The following is a 19,757-nucleotide window of genomic DNA, read 5'->3' on the forward strand; positions in this document are numbered from 1 at the left end:
AATGTGGGTTATTAAGAGAGGGCAATAAATCAAATTCCAAGAAAAACCAAGCAAATGTACCATTTTGACTCATAGTAATGGGACATTTTACTTTTCTTTATGAACGCTGTGCTCATACAAACACAGGGAATACTTGTTCCCAGAATAAAAGTATTTTTCACACCTCTCCTCCATTCTCCTTATGTCTTTTATCAAGATTGCCCTTCATTTTACTTCTTCTGGGCAAATCTGACATATTTTAATTCACAGCTTGCATTGTTTTATGAAGCTTTCCATGATCCGTCTCCGCAGTTAAAATACTCCCTCCTATCTGATCCCATAGCACTTTTATTATGAACTTGCATTTGGCAGTTAATCACATTGTAATCTGGTTCTTTCTGGCCATGACTTATTGAGCTCCTTTCCTATTCCAGTCGTCATGTGAGGCACTGATGGCAGAGATAAATTAGATCCTGCCCTCAAGGAGCTCACAGTCTAGAAAGGGAGATGGGGACGTAAACAGAAATTACACCTTAGTGATTAAGTGTGGCAATAAAAAGTATATACAAAGCACAGATTTAGTGCAGAGAAGGTGGTTAGCTTAATCTAGGGACTAGAGGATCAGATAAGATGATGGTAAGTCATATTCCTGTTTTATTTCATTGTGAGCTCTTGAGGACAGGGGTTATGTCTCACTCATCTGAGTATCCTCATCACCTACCAGTGCCTAGCGCATAGTACACAGACAAGATATATCAGCAGAATTTAATCCAACAGGTGGAATCCGGTTCTAAAGTACAAAGTGTCTAGAAACCCAATTTCTCTATATTTAAAATCATCTTTTTGTTTGGTTTGGTTCAATTTTGTACCTGTGCCTGTGTGTGCTTGCACGTTTGAAATGAAAACCAAGGTGTTTGTTTGGTCAGGTTGACTGTGAAAATCGCCGTACTGTATGAGGCACCATTTCTATGGCTTCACTCTCTTTCATTTATGGGTCCTCTTAGCATATTAATTTAAAAAAAGTATGTTTCTTTAATTAATTAGTATAAGAAAATTGTTAGAAATCAAATAAACTAATAGGATTTTGCAGATTTTTTGAAAAATAATGTTTTCTTCTTTATGGAAACACGTATGTTGCAAACGTTAACAATGACTTTACAAACAAACAAAGTTAAAATAAGAAGCATAGATGTCTCTGGCATTAGGCCAGTTTATATCTAACACATTATAACACAATAAGATGACGTTGAATTCTATTTGTTACGTGTGTCTTGGAAGCCATGAAACTTGATAGATTTCCATTAAAGTGAATGCAAATTGTGTTTAAAAAATGAATTCATAAAACAAAGATTTCAAAATGTTATACTAATCACTCCATATTAGTAAAATGCTTGCTTATGACCTTCAGGATAGGCAATTTCCATAACAATTATGGGGAATCTTTGTAGATCCTGAATAAAACCAAACTGATTATCATAACGACACGATAGAATTTCATCCCCATATTTCCTTTTTAGGTATGACATAAAAGTAACAATACTTAATTTAAAGGGCATAAAAATTCACATAATCACCATAAATATAGAACCCAGTTTACAGATGACTACAATGAAGAAATCTGCTAGCTGATTACGTAGCAACCTGACTCTGGTTCTCAACATTTTCTAAACTTATTCCTTCTAAACTTGTTCCTTGACACCATATGCTACAGGGAACAGTAAAGACATCTGAATTCAAATATTTTGAAGAAATGTGTATTTAGCAACTGAATACATGCTAAAAGGAATAATTTACAGCAGCAATTTCATTACATTTTCTCTCCAGTTTTCTAGTTCCCATCTGAAATGCAATGATAAATACAGATATGGAACATATTTACTACCTGGCAAAAAACATGCGTATTGAGTGGGCACACACCTTCTGCCCTTAAATAGCACATAAGCCACCCTGACACCCAGGTGGGAAAATCTTGCATTTTAGGATGATGTTGAACACACTGAAATGGAGTACCTATAAAAACTTGCATTTTATACTGTTCTTCCTCTTCTTTTCAAAATTATTTACATCTCTTTTGCCTAATGTGTAGGTAGCAAAAATATTAAACACATATCATTAAAAATCACTAAATAATACATTAAAGTAGCATTAAGTGTGCATTTACATTTTACATTTGATTTCAACTGAGCCATAATTTCTCTGCTGTGATGTACCTTTTTCCTACCTTAAGATTGCTGTCATAATTTGCTCAAGGTCACATGAGTCTCTTAACAAAGTTTCAACTCTGATCATACACGCATATGCCAAAGTTTATTAAAACTAAATTAAACGGGACATTGACTACTGTTCTTGCAAACTGCCCCTCTCAATACACATTGGCAGAAGATTATGACTGTAATAAGAGTTATTTACCTGCAAGTTATATCTATAATTTTCTCTGAAAACTTAGATTTGATGGTTTATAAAGAAAGACATGCCAGTAGATTTGTTTTTGTTTCTTTTAATTGAAGTCTAGACTTTCTTTCTATGGATATTTCATAATGCTAAACAAAATGCATTCAGACATTGGAAGGCCTCCTGAAGTTATCAGAAAACTTCTATCCCTTTAAATCCTTTATTTTTGAGGACTAATAAGAACTAAGATACTTCTGTTATTGCAAATAAATTTGTTTCAGCTGCAAATTTAGAATGAAATGCAACACTGAATTTTAGTACAGTTAAGTTACTCTACGAAAATAAAAGAATGATCTATTTTTGCAGCACTCTTTGTTCTTTGATTTATATTTCAAACATGTTTTTTTTCTCTACTGGAGTGTGTCCTTTAAATAATTTAAAATTCACCTACCATGTACTTCTAAAAGTAACACTGTATTACTCAGTAGAGCCTAAAACTGAACGTAGAATATTTTTAGGCTTTCATTTGAAACAAGCGTCAACAAATTGATTATTCAAAGTCATCACTAAAACTGAAAGATGAGCTTCCATCTGTGAAATATTTCAGCTGATAGAGAATTTTTTAAAAAGTCACTGTAGTCGGAGGTGAGAAATTAATGCTGAGTTAAGTAGAATCCCAAGACAGCTAGAGTTAGAATTTCAATGCCGCTTTCATTAATTAGCAATAAGATATTTCCTTTGCATTTTTGTGCATGATGAAGGCCCTAGGGAGGGATTCCTGCAAAGGAGAGTGCAGTGCGAAAGAAACCGTGTCGTAATGCTGAAGGTCTTACACATCCTCGAGATGTGTAAGATGCAGACATCCTTACACATTCCTTGAGAAGTCAATGATTCGCAAGGAATCACCTTAGGACAATAAAGCAGGCAAGTCCTTAACTAATAATTTTTTACCTTTTTTTATAAGTTGTTGCAGGAGACAACATATAAAAGAGTTTTATATGTTTTAAGTGTGAGTTGTGTCCTGGAAAACAGTTTGTATAAGAGTCACTCCCATCGATGTGAAAAGAATCGTGTGTTCTTTAGACAGATAATTGTCTTAGACACGGTGAGATAAGAGGCAGTTGATACATATGTAAACAGTTGGGAACTTTGCTTTTAAGCTGTTGTTCTGAATATTACTGATCTCTCTCTTTTCAAAAAAATTAAGTGGCACAGATTCCTAATGGAATCATGAGAGAGTTTTTATGTCTCACATATCATGCAGAGATTCAAGCAAAGAAGTAAGAGACATTTTCTATTAACATTATATTAAGACAATGCTTATTATTTCCATGAAATATACAGTTCCTTTTTTCTTCCTTGATCCACTAGGTACAACAAAATGCATTTAACAAATCGATTTGTTTCTTCCCTTTTTTTGCTGGTTAAATGCTCTGTTTTTCTGAGAACATTATGCAGGTTAAAATTAATTTAGATAATACTTAAAGAAGGGGAGGCGTCATTTGTTTGAATTCCTCAGAGAAATAAAGCATAATTTATATCCAGGTTTTAGGAGTTAACTGTTAATAATGTATATATGTTTCTAGAACAATATTGGCTATCCTTCTTGCAGAACTGAAGACAAAATGTCAAAAAAAAGCAGCACACAATTGGAGTTTTTAAAACAAAAACTATATAGCACAATAATTGTAAGACAAAGACCTACTCTAGCTTAGAAAAGAGCTAATTTTTACTGTATATTTGTCATGGTACATTTAAATTATAGTTATAATAAAATACATCTTTAGATCAAAGCTGAAAGAAGACATCAGTAGTAGATCAGTGTATTCCATTTCTCTTCTGGATGATGAATGGTTTCTGTTTATATTTCCACAGACCGTTTCATTCAGTATCATTTTACTCCTCCAGTACATATAAACATGAGTGCTGGTAGACAAAAAATATCCTTGAATCCAACCACATTTTGGAATATTCATCAGCTTAGTAAATCCATGCAGTTTATTTTACACTTTTAGTTCAATAAAATGGCTTTGCTAATGCAGTTTTTCTTCTTTAGATGGCAATATGGCAAATGACATTTTTATTTCTCAGGCAAAGAAGAAAGCGAAACCTGTACAATAAAATCTCGTAGGAAACATTAAGTCTGCTAAAGTGAACATCTGTGTTCACCTGACCTCTATTAGGTGTTGGTATTAGAAGGAAAGCCTGTTAGGAAAGTTACTCATGGACTTCATTTATAATTGGTGGAACTCAGTTGCATTTCCCACCATTGTAAACATCCACGTAATGCCATGAAAAAAGTTCATGTATATTGCATTTTTTCCAGTTATTGTCTAGGCAAGTTTCTACTTGTTTGAGGTTTCTAGAGGTAATGCAGCTCAGACACTCCTGGGTGCCCTCTCAAATTCGTGGGTCCTCCTGTTTCTACCCTTCTTATTTTCCTGTAAGTGCTTCCATTTATTACTGTTCCCTTGGGTGTGTCCTGGCCGTTGCCGACGTTGTTTTCGGTCCCTTTTCCACACTTGTTCACAGAACTCATCCATTGTGTTCAGGTTGGGGTGGTTGATGAGCTGCATGAAGTCTCTGTACCAGACCTTCTGGCTGGGTGTCATGTTGTTGGACATTTCTTTGGTCTTAGAGCCATCACCATCATCATCTTTATGAAGAAGTTCTTCCAAATGTTCTGTATCAATGACTTCCAGGGTCACTTTAAGAAGAGTTTGTATGAATCCGTGTTCCACGGCATGACAGAGGTAATTGCCTGAATCCTTTCGCTGTAGACTACGCAGCAGAAGGCCTTGTTCTGTTCTGATGATATGATCATCCACTCTGATCTAGCAGAAGAAAAAAAACATGGTAAAAATATGTATATATTTAAAAGGAATATAAGTTCTGAAACTCTGTCTCAGTAAAAATTTAGATTACGTGTTGAAGCACATTTTAACAGTTAATAAAATTTCTAGCTGAAGAGGAATGATAGCATTTTCCCCTGAAGGAAAAGAGTTATAAAACTCTGTCAATTGTTTTTAAGATGCGTTGCAAAATACTAATTGTCTACCGTTTTAATTGAATTTCTCATTATAATAATTTAAAATATTCAAGATAATGGGAAGAAAAGACAATGATATACTTTATTTTATAAATTTGAAAGAAGGTATACAAATACAGGAGAAAGTTAACATTAAATACAGGAATTGGAAATGCAAAACCATAATACTAGAAAACAATGTAGCATGAGAATAAACTTATAATAAGATTTGAAAAAATAAATCAGCCATTGAGCAAGCAGAAAAAAGCATGACATTACATGTTTAATAATTAATTATTCAATTCCAAGGTTTTAGACATAACATAAATATGAAGATATGCTCTTCAATATATCTAACTTCAGTTTTATTTTGAATACAGTTTACAAGAGAGATCTCTTAAAGCCTAAGCTGGTAACATAAAATCAACCTTGACATTTATGTGATGTGATTACATATTTCAAGACTGCTTCAAATGTCAAAGAAGATAATGGGAGGATTTTTACCTTTATATTCAGATTATGTTTGTCAAATTGTCTGCACATTATACATTTACAAATCACCTACATAGTTTGGTTACTCTTATTTAATGCTTTTAAAAAGCTTTAAAGACTCAAGAGTACTCACTGAGATTGTCTGAGTACAATTCTTAAATTTTACAGAGAAATAAATGGATCCATTGTAGAGGAAGATCTGTCTGATGCTACAGGCATAGTTCATATTAGACTTCATACTGGGACCTGAGATCCTTCATCCTAAATCTATTACTCCCTTCCCCAAACTTCCCCTCCCCATTTGAGGAGGAAGTTAACGGAGAAGGGAAAACACGTTTGGATAGCAGAATTAATTGAATGAAAGTTAAAATTAGTAGGAGGATTTGATTTTTTTTTTTTTGTACACAAATATAGATAATATAATTGCTTTGTAGATAGCTATAGGAAGTAAAAACAAGACTCTAAAATGTATCCCCAAATGGCTTCTGGGACAAAACTCTTACTGGTTCACCTTTGTTTCTTCAAATTCTAGCACAAAGCCTGTCATATAACCAGCCTTCAATGAATACTTGTGTAATGAATGAGCTATTGATGGGTTAAGAAAAAGATAAAGATTCAAAGTACTTTTTTCCCCCCTCAAGTCAACCATGATAGGGTCATATAACAGTATATGTTAGATAGAAATAATCCAGATAGTTTCATCCCTTTACCTCTTCTTTTCGCTCTTCATTTTGCCTCTGGAATTGCCAATAGACCAGAGCTCGCTGTGATTTTGGACTGCATTCCAGGAACGTGCTACTATTTTCCACTCCATAGATGATTCTTTCTTCTAGGCTGTGGCCATGGTGATTATCTGGCCGGTGATGAGGAAATGAAATGAGAAAATGTTAGACAAGTAAACTCAACTTTCCAAAGTATTTATTTGGAAATTCAAGAGATAAACTTGTTGCCAAGTTGGAAGTTTTTCCAAATTGATTGAGGATGGCAGAAAAGTCATGGATGTAAGGTTTCAGAACCCAAGTGCCTACCCAAGTAGACTAATTATTTTGGTATGGGTTATATAAAGCATATGCAGAGCTTTGTCTACCAGAAAAAAGCTTTACATTAACAAAATCAGTCATGTGTGAAGTATAACTATACATCTTTATATGCCATGATAATACTCACCAAGAAATTATTTTCACTGTAACACTCTATGCTCTGACTAATGGGGCCAGTTCATACTGTACTATTACTAGTACAATAGTCAAAAAGTTATGTGATAGGATTTTTGGAAACAAGAATCTGTTTCTGAGAAATTATTTTGCCTCTTTGTGTTTCTTTTTCATCTGTAAAATTAAATTCACCAACCAATAGTATTTATCTAGTATTTTACAGAAGGTAGAGTTTAGGAAGTTTATACTGCCTACCAATAACCTCTAAACAGTCCACAAGTTTGTTCTGATGATCAGTTGGTGTGAAATGTTTGGGACGGCTCAGAGGAAAGATGTACAATTATAATGCAATGTGGTTTCAATTGTCCTTATTTTAAAATGACACATCTTTTATTATTTTCAAGAATTAGGCTAAAGAACATGGCAAGAGAATATAATAAAATGCAGCAAGAATAAAATCTGTTTCCTGATTAAGTTTCTATTATTTTACCCTTTATGTAACCTCCTTCAAAGTGGTAAATGAAACACAGTGAAGATCAAAAGTACGACACAGGGAGTCTAGGTAAAACTCATTTAGAGGAGAAACTCCTTATTATCTTGTATAATCCTGTTTCCTGATTGACATCCTGTACAATCTGGAACTCATTAAATTAATTTAGAAAATAATAAATACATTTTCACATGCATAGAGAGCTGACAGTGTAGACAGATGAAAAATTTTTGTTCTCTACTTCAAACTCAGAGAGATTTTTAATTAAAAAAAATGTTTCCTACTTTTTTTGGCATCACTTTGACAGTTTTACTCTTGTTATAATCAACTGAGTACTTTTGTCTGTCATAGACAGTATGATTTGCTCTCACTAGGTTTAAAGCTTTCCAAAATCCTGCTTCCATCCAAGCCCTGTACATGGCCTGTGTCCATCATCTCCTATTCTCATCCTGCCTACGGTCGACCTTCTGTCTCCATTTGCTATCTCTAGGGATGTCAACCTCACTGCCTTTTCCTCTATTGCCCTAGCTGTGAAACAAAACTCTTCTAACATTGGGAACTATCTGTCCCTTCTTGCTTAAAAAATCAATCCCCTGGAAATAGGAAAAAACAGGAAATGACTGAAATGTAAAGAAACAACACTATTTAACTGATTCCAAGTCACATTTTTTTTTCATATTGGAGATACACATCTTTGTGTGTCAATATCTACTTTGAATACGGTAGTGTTTTTTTTCCCTCTGAAATTATTTGTATATCTTTGATTGAATAGATATGTTATGAATAGCACATGTTGCTGTGCTAGTTTGCAAGACATCTGCTTCCCTGGATAGAGATGAATTGAATCTCTATGCTCAACAGGGGCTGGAAAATCTCCTGTATTTCAGGAGCTACCATGAATAATTAGAATGCCTTGTCACAGAAATCAATACAGTGTGTACTGAATACAATTTTTCTGCAATTTCTGTGCAGTATAAACTTTTTTGATTTAGAAATCCTTTTACTTACAATATTATCCAGCCTTAAAAGAGAAGGAAATCTGCAACATGCAACAACATGGATGAACCCTGAGGACATGTTAAGTGAAATGCGCCAGTCATAGAAGAACAAATACTGTATGATCCCACTTAAGAGGAATCTAAAAATAGTCAAACCCCTAGAAGCAGAAAGCAGAATGGTGGTTGCCAGGGGCTGGGGGGAAAGGGAAACAGGGAGTTGTTAATCAACAGGTATAAAGTTTCAGCTACGCAAGATGAGTAAGATCTTGAGATCTGCTGTACAACATTGTGCCTAGAGTGACCAGTACTGTGGTTGTACACTTAAAAATTTGTTAAGAGGGTGAATCTCATGTTAAGTGTTCTTATTCCAATAAAATTTAAAAAGTAAAAGAAAAAATTTTAATTAAAAAAAGAAATCCTTTCACTTTTAGGAAGAAACTTTTCATTCAATCTCTACATACTAAGGAATCATAAGCTATATGATGGCATGATAACATAGAAAAAAAACCCACTGGATTTAGAAACAAACAACATGGTGACCCACCAGTTTCTTCTGGCTTATCAGCCATGCCTCCCAGGCCTACTTTTCTTGTAGAAATTTATGATAATAACTGACTTGTCTCTTACCTAATCTAAGTTACTAAAGATATCTACAGAAATCTAAGGTATCAGTAAGTTACTGCTCTCCGACATAGAATTCGGTTTAAATCCTTCAGTACATTAGTTGACACACTGCTAAGAAGAGCAATGTAACTTGTATAATAAGAAAAAAGAAAGCTTAATATAACTGTAACATTGATTAGGTACACTTAGAAAAAAATCACTAAGTTGTCTTCTTCCCAATTAATTTCATCATTCTACCTGAACCATAGAGAGCTTTCTGTTAACCTTTCTTATACTCCTGTGAAACCTGCTCAGTTTTTAGTTTCTCTTCAAGATCTCCTTTGGTGACAGCAAATGTTTCCCAATGTGCAAAAAAAAAAAAATTCTCTTAACAGTAAATGTTTTCTTATATTAAAAAAATATTTCATTTCATCTGCTACTTATCTATAGTAGAATCTAATGTAAGATGTTATTTGATTTAACCAAGAATTTATACTAAGTTGTTTTTAGTTTAATATAGCAACAGTTCATGGACTTTTTCAAGAAACATTATGACATTCAGGTACTTTTCCACTTGAGTGAGATAAGAATCATAACTGGCAAATTTGGTTTATTGGCCTGGTACCTTTAGTTAGTTTGCCTTCATAACTACTCTTGCCAATACCTCAGGGACTCATTCACCTCTAAATTGCCCTTTCTTTCTCTCCTTTGTCCAAATAAAGGCAAAAGAGAATCTAGTTAGTAAGTAGTGGAGCTCAAAGTCCTGTCATGTTAACTCTCAATCATACTCAGTATGCAGAGGCACTGTTGTCTTTCTTTGGTTTGAGATTCACCTATTTTATGTTTTGTTAGGTTCTGTTGCCATCAGCAATAATTGCAGAAACTAAATTTCCACTAACTATAGTTGTTCTGTTAATTCCTCTGCAGCAGAATGTTTCTATCATGAACAATTTGTAATTCAGGACCAGAACTTTCATTTAAAGTGGGCTCAGCCAAGCATTCATATAATTTGGGTTCTCAGATGTAACAACTTGTGAACATTTTTTTCTGTTAATTTCCCCAAACCTGACACCTTATAAACAGATACCCAATAAATATTTAGAAAGAATGATTAGAAGGTACTCAGTAAATATCCATTCCCTTTCCTGACCCTTCTACCCTACTGCTTGAGTAAATTTTGTACAACACAGAAAACATTAGAGGTCCAATAACAATGTGTTTCTCTCTCTCCTTTTCTCCCTCCTTTCTTCCCCTTGTCCTCCAATAATTCTTTGTTTTTCTCTCTCTTTCAAAAAAAATTTACAAACAGGAACAATATTTTGATTCTTGTCTTCTAATCTTACTAGATTTTCAATTTTTTTCTTTCAATGTCAAAGATGCTACCATTTTCTTTATTAAAGCAAACAGCTTTGCATAGAAATGGCAGCTTAGCATAGCTATAAGTGTTTTCAGAGCATATAATATGGAGCTCATAACTACCCAATATAAATTGGAAGCTTAACTGAGAAAACACTGTTGATTAAAGATTTCCTGAAGGATATGAAATCTTGCATATTCAGGGTTGAGTATAATCCAAAATCTCCCTCTGGATTAAACTAGTTGATCTCAGAGCAGTTTACATAGAACACATTGTGTTAATCCTATGACATAATTGATTTTCTGGAATTGTATTGGGTGGGGTCCCCCTACCTATGTTGAGGGAGCCCATAAGCAATACTCTATGGATTTGCTCACTGTGTTTATGTCACAATGTTGTAGAATATGATGGTCATTGTACCGCAGTGTTTTCTGGATGTTCATCTTTGAGAAATTTTCCTTTCTGGTCTCAGTTTTTAGGAATTATTGAGATTCTCTTGAACAAGCGATTTTTTTTAAGGAACTTTGTGACTCATCAGTTGATCATATTTCCCCCTCTACATCGGCTAAAAGAACTCATTAGACAAATTTATGTCTCACCCTTATAGCTTCTTGGTAGATATGTTCTTGCTGCATGCATGGTTGTGTTCTCTGTCAGTATACCTGCTATGCCTGTGTGACATTATTGCCATCTTTGTTTTATCTTTGTTTTTAATCAAATAATTACAAACTGTCTTAAATATATTAGGTCATTTAGCAATTATAGACAACAAAAAATTTTTATAACCCGTTTTAATATCTTTTTCAATGTTCTTAAAATATACCTACATAAAAATAATATGTCTGGACATAGAAGTCATAAATATGTGCGGAGATATTGTTATTGCTGTTCTTGTGATAGTTTCAACTGTTAATTCAAAACTTAAAATCCTTTATTGAGAATCCACACTGAGACAAATTATGAACTCCTTCCCAACATCAATCCTACTCCCCCACTAGCATCAAAGAAAGTATTTCCACTTCTATGTTTCCTAAAAATCTTTTTTTATATACCTCTTTAGAGCACATAAAGTCTTATTTGTTACAATTATTTGTTAATCTGGTTATCTTCCTCCATAGTGTATGTTCCATAATCCTGGCACAAAGTGGTCATGAACCCTTAGCTGATGTCTGCTGAATGGCAAATCCAGGTAACTATTTACATTGCATTTAAAAGCTGAAATCTCACGTAACTTTGACATCCTCAAATCACAGAGTTATTGTAATTACATAAAAGAAATGATTAAAAGTTTAATCAATTATAAAGGGCATAGAGTTTATAAACCTGATTATGACAGAATATGTTATTGAACTGCTGGTGAATGTAAACATTTCAAATCTTCTAAATTTGTTAAGTTTTATGATGTTACAAGAGTTGATTTGAGATATGGTGGGAGAAGATGATGACTAATCAGGTATATTTCAAAAGCAAAAATTCCAAATATGGGATGATAAGAAGAGAAAGAGATTTGAGAAATCATATGAATATATTCTCACATCTCCAGGGACACCTGTATCTTTAAAGGATGTCCATGCCAATGAGTTAACCCTGTAAATTTCCAGAAAGAAAGCAATCTCATTTTAATCCACTTTTAAATATACTTAGAGAGCAACTATTTTGAATAGACACTTTTGTCATGAAAATTACCAGTAGACAAGAAGGGTACAGTTGTTCAAATTGGCATAATGAATTCTCATGTGTTGAATAATCTGAATAGTTAGAGCAAAATAATTGAAAGCAACAAACATTAAGATTATTTTAAAAGCACCACAGTGTGTTTAAATAACACAATGCTACAATATGTTACAGCTGTTAATGACAAGAAATAATGTTTTTAAGGAAGCAATCTTCAATTAATCATTTCCTCTTTTAGTGGGATAATTTATGAAAATGAAATGAGGCTAATAAACCAGAAAGAATGGGAGGAAAGAAAGAAGTTAAATAAATTGCTTCCTTTTGTAACAACAAAAAGTCATGATATCCATCATTTGGTCAGAAATACGTTGCTAAAGGCCTTATTTAGTATTTGATTCTCTTCCAATATAGCAGAAACAGAAGGCATCCCATTTCAGCTTTCCATTTATTTCACTCTCCATTTTAACCCCATAAATGTCTCCCAAGATTGAAATGTTAATAATGTAACAATCTTAGTAAATTTGACGTCATGTAGAAAAGACAGAGATGAGTAAGGTAGTGAACTATATATTTATTCAACTATTTGATCTCTGTTATCATTTTTGATGTTCTCCTCTTTTAGGTTATTAAAGAGTTAAATTTCATAAATAATGACTATAAAAGTAAAACAATTTGGGGGAGTGGAAAATGGTTGCAAATTATTTAAATATTCAGCACATATAGTTAGTTGCTGAACTGCATAAAAAGAAATCTAATTCCAGTTGTTTTCATCATATTGCGATTTTAATATTTTTCTCAATAATATTCACTGTTAGGGCCGGTCCCGTGGCTTAGCGCTTAAGTGCGCGCGCTCTGCTGCTGGCAGCCTGGGTTCGGATCCTGGGCATGCACCGACGCACCGCTTCTCCAGCCATGCTGAGGCCGCATCCCACATACAGCAACTAGAAGTATGTGCAACTATGACATACAACTAGCTGCTGGGGCGTTGGGGAAAAAAAAAAAGGAGGAGGATTGGCAATAGATGTTAGCTCAGAGCCCGTCTTCCTCAGCAAAAAGAGGATAAGCATGGATGTTAGCTCAGGGCTGATCTTCCTCACAAACAAAAATGATAATAATAATAATAATATTCACTGTTAAAAGTTATTCAAAGGAGGAAAGAAAATGTTGCCCAGCAACTCTTAGTGACATGGAAAATTGTAGATATGTACTTCTTAAGTATAAACATTATTACTTAGACTTAGATTTTCCTTAGTAGAATCTAGATGATTTTCTCCAGAAATTCAACAGGCACTTTATCAATAGAAAAGAATTTAATTTGATTTCAAGTGAATGAATAATATCTCTTTAAGTAGCAGGAGCTGAAAACTCATTTCATGGATGAATCAATATCTCTTGAGAAGACATACAATATTTAAAAATAAAAAAATTGAAAATAAAAATTTCATTCATCTTTAATGTTCAAGCATATTTTTCGACCTATTAAGATGGCTAACAACAGATATAATAATATATACTATAGTGTACTTAAAATAAATTCTACAGTATATACTAAACTATATAACAGGGATTATGTTTGTTTATTTATCAAGATAATTCTTTGTACAACGTTTCTCCAGTGTTTTGTATGATGCTAATACCAACCAGTTTCTTAGTAAATGATGAATGTGAGTTTGTGTGCATGCATGAATGCACCCAGAAATGCATGCATATGTGTGAATTAAAGTCCCTGTGCTTAATACATCCATTTGTCAAGTACAAAAAAGATTCAATTAATGAAGTCTTAGAGAAAATTTAAACTTCAATGTATCAACTTATGAAAATAAATTTAAATTTTGAACTACTTTGTTTTATGCCCTAAATTAAGATCTGTCTTTGGTGCTGGGAAATAATTATCAGCTAGAATATAGCATTTAGAATTTTACAATTCAGGTAGTTCCTAACCTTCCTTGAATCCACAGATTTCTGTGGATTTGTGTTTAAAATGTTCTTATTGGTATACAGATAGGTAGATGGATAAACAGACACATAACTAGGGGCAGGGTATTTTAATTTTATTGTTCATAGGTAATTATTGTATTTGAGACAATCACCTGTATCTTATTTTTTAGAGATTTATTAAGATGTGAAAATGAAATTGATGTGTTATGAAGTTGACTATGAAGCCATTTTAATAGTTATATTTAATACTGTGCTTAATATCTTGTGATATCAGAGGCTGCAATGCTTCTTAGTATAGAGCAGCTGAAATTCAATTATTTAAAAAAGCAGTAACAATACGAAGATATCCGCTATACTATTTATTTAGTCTATATTGAACATTTGAAATGTTTTATTTTCATGATTTTATAGCAAATATTTTACCAAGAAAGCACATATAACCTATATGCCAGAGTAAAATGACCATAGTAACTTTTACATTTAAAAATCAGGAAACATGGACTTTAATGTTAAATTTACTTTTTCCCAAGAGATATGATAGGAGATAATGGAAAATACCTATTTGCTGAAGTAGAAACCTTCCATAAACAATAATGAAAATACCATCTTGTATTTTAATATGTGTTCCTTATAAATTTCGGAATTTAAAAACATATAGCATGCTTAAAAACTTTCCATTTACAACAGTTAAATTATAGGTGTATAAACAGTTGGGTGATCTCCAATGACATATTTAAAAACTTTAACAAGGAACAATGATAGTGCAAAAATTTTCAAACTTCTTATTCATGTGATAGCCATCATTTGGCTAGAAATATGTTGTGAATGTCTTGCACACATACACATATACTATGAATAATTGAATTATTTGCCTAAGGTAATAGCAGAAGATGACTTTCGTGATGATTGATTATCTCCAGTGAAAACAGTTTCAAAAAAAGTTTACAAAAATTATAGAAAATAATACTTTAATAATTTCATTCTAGGATGCACACTTCTTTATATTTTAACTCTGATATCAGAATATGTCTTACAGTTGCTTTTCAACTGAATTGAAGTTGCTGTTTCCCGGAAAGAATTAGTTCTTACTTCTGCCAGACACATGAGATCCTACTACTCTAATACCTTTTTAAGTTAGTGTCTCTGTCTAAGGTTTTTGGTCCACCCTGTTGGTGTGAATTCAGAAAGTAAAGCTTCATGAGTACCATCTTGTAGTTCAAAGACTGCTCTTTCCCCCTTTTCCACCATCCATGATTATGGTCAGAACACGCAAATTTCCTTGCTATCTTCTTCTGCATGGGAGTTTATTTCTCCTTTGCACTAATGCTGAAACATATTGTGTCCTGGCTTGATGCTGGGACCATCTATTAGATCGTTCATCTTGGGCAGTTTTTCTTTCTCAGCAGTACATAAAATAATGGTGCATCTTACATTCAGTGACATCTTAGACTTGATACAATTTATCAATTTATTAAAGTTAGGGATTTTTTTAAGGCTGACATCATGCTCATCTACCAAATCTTGAGGCTTCTCTTGGGGCTAAATGCTCAGATTCATAGTTAGATTTTATATGTATATGAAAGAAGGTAAAGCACAGACCAGATTAGCATTGCTACAAAATACTAAATTTATAGCTCTGCAGACCATCAAGATGACACTGCCAAAGATATCTTATGAAATTTTGGAATGATTTTGATGCCAACCAAGACATAAATTGAGATGAGCTAGTCATGGAGATAATTAAGAAGACTGAATTCTGTAGAGTTGTACTGTGGGAAGCTAAAAAGAAAATGCATGTATGTAGAAGAGCCAAGAGAACTATTATGAAGTGAAACTCAGTGATGGCATTAAACTGGAAGTTAGGACATAAAATATTTCACAGATTAAAAAATCTAAGATGACGTTAATTTTTTAAAAATGTTGTTACTTATGGTATAGCTTTTTCCTTTCTGGACATGTAGATCATAGTGCGGCTCATTCTTGTTTAGTAAAGAAGAGGAAATGGGAGGTAGTTTAAAGGTAAATTGACTCAGCAACTAATGCTCTTGAATGCAAAGTCAGACAAGCTCCAATTGTGTGCACAACAGTTATTTTAGGGAAGAGAACATATTGGAAACAACCTGAGGTTTCTCTTTAGCATTCAGTATGAGGTATGAGTGGGAAGACAAGAAGATCTGCCGGCACATATATATTTAGGGTTTTATACTAAAATTTCCCTACGTGAACAGCCACCAGCGATGGAGGAGAGTATGCTGGACCAAGGGGAAGTGGACTCAGATTTTTCTGTTTCACCTAGGCCATTTCAACATTAGTGCTGTTTTTACATGAGATGGAACAGAGCGCTGAGTAAGTGTTAAAGGTGTCACTGAGAGTGAAATTTCTTCCACCTTAATTCTGAGTTATTTTGTATAGTCTCTCTATTAAAACTTCAGGATATGTAAAATATAGAGTGTTACAGAATATGTTTACCATTACAGCTGGAACTGATCATCCTGAAGTGTATAATTTGGCTTTAAGTTGCTTAGCAGCTTTCTGTGAAAACATCTCATATCTTTATATGTTTCCATATGAGCACACATATTTTATTGAATGTGAAATGTGACATTAGCAAGACAACATATATGATTTAACAGGGCTGGGCTCTGGATTTTTGCCATTTTACTTTCAAATACTGACATCACCTATTCCAAGATATTTCACTGATTCCTAATGGTAAGACTCAGCCTGGCCATTTGGGAATGCCTGACTTAGTTGCCAAACATTTGAAATTTACTGTAAACTATGGTGTATATTTTTTATGTTTGGTCAATTAGCAATACAAGCAGACAAGGAATAAAGAGGCCTTCAAAAAAGGAATGTTTTATTGCTGCAGAGCTTCTTGGACTATTTTACCATTTCCTCCCATATATCATAAGCATCTACTTAGAGTTGTTTATCCACTCCGTCCTCAAAAAAAAGACCTGTAACACTGAACCACAGCAATTGCCTTTCCTCCCTACAGTATGCATTCTGATTGAAGAATCAGGAGAAAAATTGATTCACGTTCATTTTATTTTCTATAGCTAAGCAATTCTACATTCCCAATTTTTACAGGCTTTCACCACCCTAATTTAATCAAAACACAACTGAAGCACTCTCCAAAGCCCATTCATTCAATAGTCAACAATATTTATTTATCCCAAGTCTCACTCTTTTTAAAAAATAAAAATGCCTTTGGTCAGCTTTTCCTTGCATATATGAACACTCATAATTCTAGCATATATATCATTTTGGAAAAATATTGAGTCTATGAAGGGACTGGATTGCTAAACAAATTAAGGTATCAGTAAGATACATATAAAGATATATATATACAGATATATAGATATACTAGTGAGATATATATATCAGTAATATATATAGTTCTCTAGCAGTCTTCAAAACATAGCATAGTATCCTACATATAGAGGTGTATAATAATTATTAGTTAATTGGTTGATGATTTTTTTAAGAGATATTCTATTTCTGAATATGATGGTGTTAATAATGACAATGTATGACTTAAATCATTTTCACAATAAATAATAGATGCTACTTAGCTCAAATCTCTACGGAAAAACAAAAACAGTATCTATGCTACAGCTTGAAATATTAGATTATTCATTCAACAAATATTTATTAAATATCTACACTATTCATGATATGGCATCTATTACAGCCCTAGAGATATAAGAGTAAGCGAAATAACAAGGTCCATATTGATATGGAGATTAAAGTTTGATTGGAAATGAGCTCTAGTTACATCGTCTTGTTTCTTTTACTGCTAGATATTATCATTAGCTTCTCCATATCTAAGCAAGTAGATTCTTTATAATGAACTATTATTTCATAATCCTGCATTGCTTAAACATTGCTGATCAAAACTCAATATTTTTACATGAAATAGATTAAAGGAAGACTAGCGAATGTTTTATTGTCCAATTGAAATATGCAATTTGAAAAATTTAAGAAGTGTGTGTCAATAATGCGCTATATCTATACAAACAAAAAAACTGATAACATTTGCTTCAATTTAGTGACATCTTTTTTCTTCATAATGAGAACAATAACAGACAGGAAAGTCCTTGGCAAGAAAATTTTGCAAGCAAAAATGGATCCAAAATATAGGCTCAATTGGTGGCTACCTGTCTTCTGGTATTGGCATCCCCCAAACAACCCTGTGAATTCACTCATGAATCAGACACCCGCACGTACAGGATACACAGCAGGGGGATCTGACTTTCAGAGAGGTATCTGGGTTTTTGAATGCACGCCGGGTTTGTGCAGTGCGTTTTCTTTCGTAACCTTTATGAAACAAGAACATTCTACCCACAGAATTAGTAGATCAAATCCAAGTTAATTGACAAAAACATTAGATCTTCTTTTAGGATTAATATAAAAGGTACCAAAAAAAGTTAATAGGATAATTACGTTCAATTACATGTCAAATGTTTTACATTTGACATTTTAGCCATTTTTAACTATGAATGTTCATTAGCAGTCATGTCATTGATAAGTTTCCCCAGTAGAGGGAAGCACAGCCTCATTATTGTTTTTGTAAAGGGTTAAAGTAGGGGGAGTGAGATATTTACCACATTTTAAATGAAGATTGGTTGATATTGCAGCATTAAATAAGCAACTTGACATTAAATAGGCCTTGACATGTTTTAAGAAGCATAAAATGAACTTGGTCCAAAATCCTCAGTTCAAGAGAACATCCTACTAGTAAATCAGTGTGAAAAGATCTGAATTATCTTCTACTTGACTAGGATACCCAATAACAATACATTGGGTCTATATCATCAGCATATTAATGAATGATTTGCATGGCTTATTTTAAGACCACATTTTCTTCTTTGATATATTTAAATGAGTATTTTTGTTGCCTACCACTCTCAGGTTGCTTAAACCTTCTTTTTGTTAATATGAGAAAATTGAGCTTTAAGTCTCGTAAGGGTCTAAAATCTTGAACTTACCTTATCTACAATAATGAAACATAATTCAGTGCTTTATGTTTTTTAGAATTTTCTTTCTCCTAGATTTTCTGTCTCTTCAGTTGCATTTCTTTAAGTGTTCTGGGAGAGGTGTGTGCCCTACATGCATATGTGTGGATATGCATTATTTCTTATGATTTTATTCTGCTATTAGCAGGTTACAAGATGAAAACTGTTGTAACTTACCATGGTGTTGTAAGTCTGAACAGTGAGTAAGTGGGTCTCCATTTCTTATATCTTGTCGTCTTGTGCGTCTAAAATAATTACATTTAAAAGGTATTATTGTCTCTCTATTCTCTCTTGGGAATTTGTCACAAGAGTTAAGAAGAATCAAAAATCAAAGACTCCAAGAGCTTACAGAAAGAGATGCATCTGCATTTGACTAAAAGATTTTTTAAAAGCAGCTCATTATACCTGTAAAAGCAGTCTTCAAGATGATCAAAATGGGAACCAGTAGACAAATGTACTAATGATGCATTACAAGTCTTTTAAAGTATTGATAACAGAAAATTCATGTTTTTTTGCTACTGGATATCAATGAATAAGAATCTAACATATAGAAACTCTAAAATTCTCAACATCTTAAATTCTGAGGAAAAAACACTAAATATAGAATAGTAACCCATTACTTCAATAAATAG

The 19,757-nt window shown here is 33.2% G+C and overlaps 1 protein-coding gene across 2 annotated transcripts in view; it reads right to left on the reverse strand.

Annotated features, from left to right (window-relative positions):
* Positions 1 to 1,168: 1,168 nt before the first annotated feature.
* The window catches only part of SEMA3A (semaphorin 3A), a 533,676-nt gene continuing 515,087 nt past the window's right edge, over positions 1,169 to 19,757 (reverse strand). For both annotated transcript variants that reach the window (XM_058524659.1, XM_058524664.1), the window contains 3 exons: positions 19,303 to 19,370; positions 6,601 to 6,743; positions 1,169 to 5,204 (listed from right to left, as the gene is read on the reverse strand). In XM_058524659.1, the coding sequence (XP_058380642.1) occupies positions 4,749 to 5,204; positions 6,601 to 6,743; positions 19,303 to 19,370 (667 nt within the window). In that variant the 3' untranslated portion in view covers positions 1,169 to 4,748. The remainder of the gene's footprint in view (positions 5,205 to 6,600; positions 6,744 to 19,302; positions 19,371 to 19,757) is intronic.

The sequence above is a fragment of the Diceros bicornis genome, chromosome 3, assembly GCF_020826845.1.
Source record: "Diceros bicornis minor isolate mBicDic1 chromosome 3, mDicBic1.mat.cur, whole genome shotgun sequence".
NCBI lineage: Eukaryota > Metazoa > Chordata > Mammalia > Perissodactyla > Rhinocerotidae > Diceros > Diceros bicornis.